General features: G+C 34.9%; 1 protein-coding gene across 4 annotated transcripts in view; it reads left to right on the forward strand.

Annotated features, from left to right (window-relative positions):
* The window catches only part of ylpm1 (YLP motif containing 1), a 78,833-nt gene that overhangs the window by 51,269 nt on the left and 18,189 nt on the right, over positions 1 to 9,375 (forward strand). For 3 of the 4 annotated variants that reach the window (XM_062968311.1, XM_008124123.3, XM_008124168.3), the window contains 3 exons: positions 258 to 309; positions 6,421 to 6,551; positions 8,947 to 9,127. In XM_062968311.1, coding sequence (XP_062824381.1) covers positions 258 to 309; positions 6,421 to 6,551; positions 8,947 to 9,093 — 330 coding nt within the window. In that variant the 3' untranslated portion in view covers positions 9,094 to 9,127. Of the gene's footprint in view, positions 1 to 257; positions 310 to 6,420; positions 6,552 to 8,946; positions 9,128 to 9,375 lie in introns of those variants that run through there. The other variant, XM_016991315.2, reaches the window with a different exon arrangement.

Genomic DNA, 9,375 nt, shown 5'->3' on the forward strand with positions numbered 1-9,375 from the left:
TTGTTAGAAACCAGGTGAAGAGTGTTGTGGTATTGAGTTTTCAATATTTCTGAGCATTAAGCTGTTATACTTGGTACAAAAAAGCTATGGCAATTTGCCCTACTTTGCAGTTTCAAATCTTGTCTCTCACGTCACAATTGAGATTTAGTTTGTCCTAAGGAAATGTTTGTAATGTAATGCTGTTGCAAGTTAAAATGTGTGCTATGTCTTCTATATCTTTCTCTAATCCTTCGAGCTTCTCTCTGTATATGATTTAGGGTTACATTCCGAAAAGCAAATGGGAGATGGATACTTCCGAAGCAAAATTAGGTGGGTATTTAATTTTTTTTTAATCTCTTGAAACTATTTGCACAGACATTCTTCTCTGATGGCTTACCTAGGGAAAAATAAAACAAATAAAATTTAGCTTTTCTGCAGATATACTACCCAATTATATCTGTAGTATGCAGCTTGTCTTCCACAGTGCAAAACACAATCATGTCCTTGAAAATGTGACATTTTGTGTGACTTGCATGACGCCTTTATCTTTATATTATTTGTGTCTAACAGCAAATATTTATAGTATATTCAGCATAGTGGACTACAATCCTAGAAGACAGGGTTCAAATCTACACTCAGCCATGGAAACCCACTGGGTGACCATGGGCAACTCGCACTATCAATCCCAGAAGAAGGCAAAGGCAAATTACCTCTGAACAAATCTTATGAAGAAAATCTTGCTATAGCATCACCATAAGTAGGAAATGACTTGCAGTCACACAACAAAAAGGTTCATTTAGAATTTCCAAAGGCTATAGGAACCCAGTATGGTTAACCTGTGTGCATTGTTCAGCATTATACCTTGCCCTGACATAATTGGAATCAGCAAGGAACCATCAGTATTTCAAAGCATTGCTATGTAAAAAGCCACTGCTATATGACTGAGAGCCAGCTCATTCTATAATTTTATTGCAGCCTTGGTACTTAATTGAAAATTATTGTAGTTTTTTAAATAGAATTCATTTTTTTTAAAAACAGACTTTACTGTAAAAGAAAATTGTGTAAACACAAATTAATGTTATGTGCTTTTTTTAGCTGAAAGAAATCCCTGGCAAAAATGAAGAGCATATATTTTATATATAATGCTGAATAATTGCACATTACATTTCAGACGCAAACTGAATTAAATTATTAGTACTGTATATGCATCCCAACATCATCTCTTAAAGCTTCGTTGTGTAAGATACTTAAGAGGGTACCCCAACCTATTTCTGACGTCTCTTTCACTATAGTTTGTTGATGAGCTGTTGAAATTTTGAGAAAGCATAGTGCCGACTTAGTAGCTAATGTGTTTAGTAGCTAATGTGGGATGGGATTTGGGGGATAAGAGGACTACCAAAGAAGGTAAGTAATTTAATCTTGCTGCGGTTTTAGCCACATTTTTGACACATTTTGTCATAATTGAGTGGTATAAAATTATATCAAGTATCTTGATGAATTTAATATGTAAAAGTGAACACATTTTTCCACATATAAAGAATTTTTGTGAACTTGACACAACATATGTTACATTTCTGCTTTCTCACACACATGCTTTATGTACAAATACATAATGTGAAAATCATTACCAGTTCACTCTTGCAATTTTATTCCTACAGGAAGTTATGTTGCTACTATGTGTGATTGCCTCAGTATTCTAGTAATTCTATGTGCTTTCAACTTTATGCAGCAATTAGGTAGTCAGGAACTTGACACTGGTACCAAACATGGTTGATAGCAAACCTTGAAGTGTTACACAAAAGGAGAAACACAATTTAAACTGTACATAATACACTCAAATATCCATGAATATAAAAAGGTAAGGGTGGTCTCTACCATTCCACAGGGATGAAATCTTGCAGAATTATGTAGAATTCAAAGGATTCCTACAACTCACTGCTACTATATTGGGGCAAATGGTAGACAGCAGTTATCTTACAGTGGTGCCTAAACTGATAGATGTATATTTAAGTGATATAGTTGTCTAGGTAAAGTTCCTGAATCTTTGGTTATTGTTTTCACACTTTTGGTGTAGCAGCCTGCTTTGTCTTCATGGGAATGTTATAAACAGAACACTCATCTCAAAAGAACACTACATGTAAATTAAATGTTACGTCACTGAATTAAGGACCTGAATTTATTTGTTTAAATATATGTATAGCTCTAATGTCTGCTGTGATTTGTAGTGGTTTTCAACATAGTTAAATTGAACTGTAAAAAATCACCATTAAACAGCAACAAGGGATACATTATTTTAATGAGCTCATCAAATGGTTTTTAATGCATTGAAAATGTGAGTCAGCAAACCTGTGTGAAGTAAATGCATCTGGTTGGCATCTAAAAACTTTCAAAGAAGAGACTAAGGTAATGAATAAGAAAAAGAAGTTTCACAAATGAGGTGGCACAAACTGGAAAGACATGTCAATCGTTGTCACCCACTCACCTTGCTGAGGTAGTGGTACTCTGAACAGAATATCTAACATCTTAGTAACTGAGAATGTTTATATGGACATCAGCAGTTATTTAGTTGCTTTGATCCCAAGACACTGATAGGGCTTTGTAAGCTGAAGACAGAGTTTTGAAATATGTCCAGAAGCAAATTGGTAGATGGTGAAGCTATTAACAAAAACTGGTAAGATACATTTTTTACTATCTGTTCCAGCTTTTGATGAATGACTCTAGCTGATTTCATCTTCAAAATTTATTCCGGATGGTATACTAAGTGGAGGTTACCATAATATTAATCTCTTAGGCCAGATCTTATAGCACTCACAAACTGAGCACTTGGTTCTTTGCAGTTGGACAACATCCAGGCTGCATGCTCACCCATCTGCAAGCATCCCAACTGTTGTTGAATTTGCCACTGGCTTTGCAGCAAAATTAAATCATTTTTATCTTATTGTTTTTAAGCTAATGATACCTTATTCCCAGAAGGTCTCTCAACTTTGTTAATAAACTCATTTATCAGCTGCAGCCATTTTTGAGATAAGTTCATGCTAGGGTTCTTTGTACCTTATTAATATTCAGAATGGACTACTGTGATCTAGTTTGAAATATTAGCCAATAGAACATCAACCCTGTCTGAGAATGTGTCATTATGGAACAATGGTGGGAGAGGCTTCTGCCTTCATGCTCTTCTTTTAAACCTCCAAGAGGCATCTGGTTGATTACTATGAGAAATACAGTGGCGGACTAAAGGAATAGTAATAATATAATATACTTTATTTATATTCTGCTCTATCTCCCTGACGGGACTCAGAGCAGATTGCAGGTCCATATATATGGCAAACATTCAATGCCATTATACAATTGACAGAGACAGACAATACATAAACAGGCAGGCTTCCCTCTTTTCATTTCCTGCACCTGGAGTCTGAGCTTGACTTGGCCATGGGGAGATGCTATTGTTCCATTCTTCCACGCTGAAGAGCCTGTCGATCGAACTGCTGGTGTGTGTTTTAGGGTCACCTTTTACCTCCCCGCTAAAGTGGTATCTATTTATCTAGTCACATTGCTGTTTTCGAACTGCTAGATAGGCAGAATCTAGGCTGATGGGGGGAGTTCACCCCGCCTGCAGCTTTAACTGTCTACCTTCCCATCAGCAAGATCTTCTGTAGCTGGCGATTTAACCTGCTGTGCTAGCCGTGGGTCATTGTACAACCCATAGACAAGTTCCATAAACCTACTCCCAGTTTATCTACAATACTGCCTGAATTAAAAGGATAGGAAGGAGACAGATATGTGTCTACTGCTGCTAGTTTTCTCTTTCTCTGCAAATTACCTCACAACAGTTTTATGTAGCTTAAAATACCTTAAGAGTCAATATTAGAGTTTGTGAAACCATGCAATATATATGTCATGAAGCAGAGCAGCAGTCCCTCGTGAGGACTGCAGTTTCCATCTGAGATGTACAGCCGCATACCCTACCCTGGTTAATATCATCAAAGGCATCTGAAACATGTAGGAAGAGTCATAATGATGCACTTTATTTGCCCATCTCCTAATGAGGATCCTCTAGCAGGATGATCTGGAAGGGTAATGCAGTATAGAGGTATTGCTCACCTTCCAAAGTATCTCTGAAACTTAAGTGCATCTTGATACTGTGATCGCAGCCAGCCTTTCACATACTTACTCTATGAGGGCTTTCTGGTAAATATCTGTAAAATACAATTTGTTAGATTTCTTTTTCATAAACATATCTCCTATGTTAATACCTTTTCTGTCAATTTTGCCAATAACATACTATATTTGTGTGTGCTCCTTAGAATGTGTTCATGCAATATCCTTTTGTATTTGCTTACAAAGGCAATAATACTTTAGCGAAAATATAACAGCTGCTGAGTGTTCATGGGGATTTTTGTAGTAATCTCTATCAAGTACTAATTTCATTATTTCAACTCCAAATCAAACTTATTTGTAACTGAAACTACTACTACTACTATGCATCTGAACTTTGTCTCTATTCTATAAAAACCTGTGCTTACATGAAAATTATTTATTACATCTTAAATTGCTTTTCTGTTTCTTTTACAGTTGCTTAGCTAAATATTTATTACATTTCATAAAGTTTTATGATATTTACATTACATTTTTTAAAGACACAGTAATGAAGGAATGAAACTTGGAGGCCAAAATAATAAAAATAAATCATTATGAAGTAGCTAACTGAATGAACAAGGATGCCTTTTTCATACTTACTTCATCCTTTTCTTTCTAGATATCGTGTGTATCATTCCTATAGCTCTTCTGTGCTGATTAGATATACCTGTTAATGTTTTAAGTCTGAACAGTTTGACGCCTGAATCTGTAATGAAGCAGATGTATGTGTGCTGAGAGTTTTCTATCCTTCGTTCCCATTGCAATCCCTTCCCCTAAAAGCTACCGTTGAAAAATATTATACACTGGAGCACGATTTGGTGCAGCATTGAAAGAGTTTAGCTGGAAAGGAAAATAGCAAAACACATGTATACACATAAACACATACCTCATGAAAGAAAGTTTCCACATGATTACAGAACGTCCTGGATCATTGCCATGGTTTGTGAGATCTCTAGTATAGACATCTTCTATATCTCAGATCACTAACTGTATGATTATAAGTATAAATGTATTTTCCTTACATGCATTTTACACACTGACTGCACTATTCATTGTGAAAGCTGGTTCCTGTGAGCTAACTTTTGAGAAATATTCATACTTTTTACAGCTGATGGCAACCTATGAAACTGGCAATAATTTTAATTTAGTGTGCAAATACATATCACTGGAACTTTTTCTTTTACAGACCGACAGAAGATAGACTTTAATTAAAATTAAATTACCTCAAATAAAAGACGTTAGTGCAAATTTATTAGTAAATGACCTCATTTATTGGATTTTTGCTGTTTTTCAGACTTCAGGTTTTGAGAAAATCAAAGTAGGTCAGTAATATTGGAATTGAGATTGTTTCGTACTTCACAGAAATTCATATTATATCCAGAATATAAAATTCCATACATTAAATCATATATAACTGTTTGTATTCTATTTTCTGTATTGAAAATACACGGTTATAATTTACAACATTCTGTCCAGAACAAATGTAGAAAGTTTTCTCAATTTTATTAGCATTTCCTAATAACAATTTGGACAAACTAGAATTTTAAAACTCATTTAAACAGGTTTATGGGCAAAATATTTAAGTGTTGAGTCTAACATTTAACATTGCAGACATGTGAAAATTAGAAATCATGCATCTAGAAAATAGTTGACTTGTTAGATGACTTAGAATGTACATGATGGCATCACCTGCTAGAAACTGCTTGTTTCCAATAACATTTTTGAGATTGTTCTGGAAGAAAAAACAGCTACCATAACAGCAAAAAATGCTGCAGATGTAATTTGGAACTTCATTATCGTTGTGATTTGCTCAAAGAGAAAATGGCAGACAGCTGCACGTACTCCTGTTGTATCAGATACTCTGCACCACAATCTGATTCCTTACTGAAACAGCTGAAAAATGACCTTGTGATCTTTCTAAAAGATGTATAAATGTCTGGTAGCATCTATTTGTCACAGCACTGACCTAACATATTGGTTTTAATCATAAAATTGATGGAAAATCGAGTTATTTCTGGAATGTGTTCAAGCATTACCTCGGTATATGGACTCTCAGTTACCCAAGACAAGATGTTTTTTCTCTCTGCGAATATATATTTATACCTTGTAGATTTAAGCAAGGATGCCTCAGAAAGATGGAAAAGAATTTTCCCATTTTTTCTGAACGTATTCCACTCATGAAAAATACAACAATGTGGAACTTCTACTGCTGTGGGCACCTTTTGAGAATATCTCCATGCATCTTGCTTATGCTGGGTGCTATGCAGTTCTTCCTTAACTCTAAGGCTATATGTTTCTTCTCAGACAAATTGGATGGATTACGAACTGGTGCTAAGAGGAAGCGTGATTGGGAAGCAATTGCCAGTAGAATGGAAGATTATCTGCAACTTCCTGATGATTATGATACCCGTGCTTCGGAACCAGGAAAGAAGAGGGTAAAAAATATCACTTATGATTATGATGTTTCAGGAGAATGTATCTAGATGGCTTTTCACAAAAAGCTAGAGCTGTCTGATTCAGTTCTTTCATGGGAGCTCATTATAGTCAATTTCTTTCATTCAGTTCCTTTGTATTTGGATTGTATTCAAAGACGTAATTATGTCAGTGTTCTATGTGATTGTATTAGAAGAGAATCTTGCAACACATTAGATACTGAGAATTGTATCAGAAACTTTCATAGACCCAGTCTATTTTATCAGATGCATACACTTACATAGACTATTTCATCAGATGCATCTTATGAGGTAGACAAGAGTCTACAAAACCTCATGCTGTATCTCAGTCTCAAAGATCTTACAAAATGTTTTAATTTGGGGGCATCTAGTTAAAGCTTTGGTTCTCTTCTGCCCTTTCTCTTACTGGCAAAACTTCTGAAATTCAGCATGTCTAATCTTATATAGGTGGCTGAAAGGACTATAGCATAGTAATATCCGTGTAAAGCTAAGAGCAAAAAATATGGTTTAGTAAGAATAAATACATAACTAGGAAAAGAGAAAACTTAAATATAAACAAATATTTATAAATATTTTGCAGAAAAAAATATTTTGCAGAAACATTTTTAAATATTTTTTAGAAAAGCAGTTTGGCTTGAGGATAGACATTAGGAATGTTCTCTGATGTCCCACACATCCCCAGGAAAATAATTTGCTCTCTTTAGCGATGTAACAAATATGTATGAAATGTAATTTTTACATCCAAAATAGATGTTTAGAAGAATGTACAAAAACCCAGCATTTTATTATCCTTTACCCATGTTTTCATACCTATAGACATTGTTCCAATCTACTGCTGCAGAATGGTGGTAGAGAGAAGGTTACACATTTTATTGCCTAGACAATTGGCTAACATGCCTTGCTTTACTGCACTCTATGGGTGGTTTCATTTCTGCATTTCAGTGGAAGTGAACAGTATCCAGAAGCAATTGACATCCATTGCCTTATTTTCAGTACAATACACTTTTGGACATGCATCTTGAATATATAGTCTCTTCCTGCCCAAGCTAATCAGCTAAACCAGGAATGAGCAAAGTACAGCATTTCAGCTGCTTTTGGATTTCATCTCCCAGGAATGATACATGGCATAACTAATGGTGAAGGATGATAGGAACTGAAATCCAGCTGATAACATCTGGGAAATTATCCTTTACACACCCTGAACTACACTAAACAGTTGAATGCAAAGGAGCAATTGTCCTATCACTACAGCAAGAAAAAAAGGTTTACATTTTTATTCAAGGACAGTTTGCATCCTTTCACAAAGGAATATGTGCTAAAATTGTGAACAGAAATCATTGTGTAATTTCTCCTCAGTGTTTGGCTCAGTGTTAGTTCCATTACATCATCTTTTTTTAATCTTGAGAGTAGTAAAGAAAGATTGAGGAAATTGGTTAGCATGATCTTTATTCCTTATTATTTCAGTACTTCATTCTCAGTTTCATTGCTGTCTCGTTTTATCTAAAATTTAGAGCTAAATAATGATATATAGATAGTGCAAAGTAGATACAGTAAGTTGAACTATTTTTTTCTGCTCAGTCTTGATATCAGAACTAAAAAAAATTAACTGAGTTTGAAAACCAGCTACCATTAAGAATTAAGTATACTAAACAGGATGAACACTGTCCTGATTTATTGCATTAACAGGACTGATTTTTCGCAGTCTTCTGATACAGCAGGAGAGCTTTGTCATCAAAATAGGAAGTAACAAGAACATGAATGAAATAGGCGAGACATGATCATGTCACACAAAAAAGCAAAAATCATATCCTCAAGTGATATACTTCTGGACGTGGGAATTCATGTTTACATGAGAAGGGACCTTGGAGCAGGTTCACTGAGATAGAATATGAGAATTCCATACTTGTGAGGTCCACACATTTTACTGCAAGAGGATTATAAGCAACTTTTTAAAATAATCTTTTCAGTAAAGAATTTGGTATTCCAATAGCTAGTAGTGAAACATAAATGTTTTAAGTTCTTTCTGAAAAAAGGAACATTGGGTTATTTTTCCACAAGCACCAATTCATTCATGCCGAATTTTATAAAGGACCATAAGGCACAAAAGTTCTCTTAGACTTTTATCTTACCTTTCCTTTTGAGCAAAAGCATTGTTTGGAAATAATTACGTAGACTTCTGAAATTATGCAGGCTGTAGAAATCGAGTCAGGCTTTAAGATGTGTCCACCTCAATCAGTATATTAAGATTCTTCAACTAAATAGAGTTGCCATCCCATTTTGGAAGTGTTTGAAATCTTTGCCTGATACATTTGGGTTTTTAAAAGTCTTGTTTCTTTTTCTTGAAACAAGTTTCATCCCAGCTCTTTTTTCTTTTTAGGTGAGGTGGGCAGACCTTGAAGAGAAAAAAGATGCAGACAGAAAAAGAGCTATTGGCTTTGTTGTTGGACAAACCGATTGGGAAAAAATCACAGATGAAACTGGTCATTTTGCTGAAAGGGCCCTCAATCGTACTAAATACATCTGATGCAATTGTCAAGTGGAGCTTTTCTTCATTTAAGGTAAGAGCTATGCCTCTTGTGTGATTTTGAAAATGAACTAAAAATGTACCCTCCTCTATATAATGATTTGCTCATGAGGTCATAGATAGACTTGTCTTTTTACTATTTCTAATCTGTATGAGGTGTTATGATTCAAAGAAAGGCAATTCTTGAAATCAAAACATCACAATGAGAAATGTTTCAAGAAACATCTGACCACTTTGCAGCTATGTGGGTATTTCACTCAGGCTCAAAAATTGACTTGTTCT

Source organism: Anolis carolinensis, chromosome 1 (assembly GCF_035594765.1).
Source record: "Anolis carolinensis isolate JA03-04 chromosome 1, rAnoCar3.1.pri, whole genome shotgun sequence".
NCBI classification, from domain to species: Eukaryota; Metazoa; Chordata; class Lepidosauria; order Squamata; family Dactyloidae; genus Anolis; species Anolis carolinensis.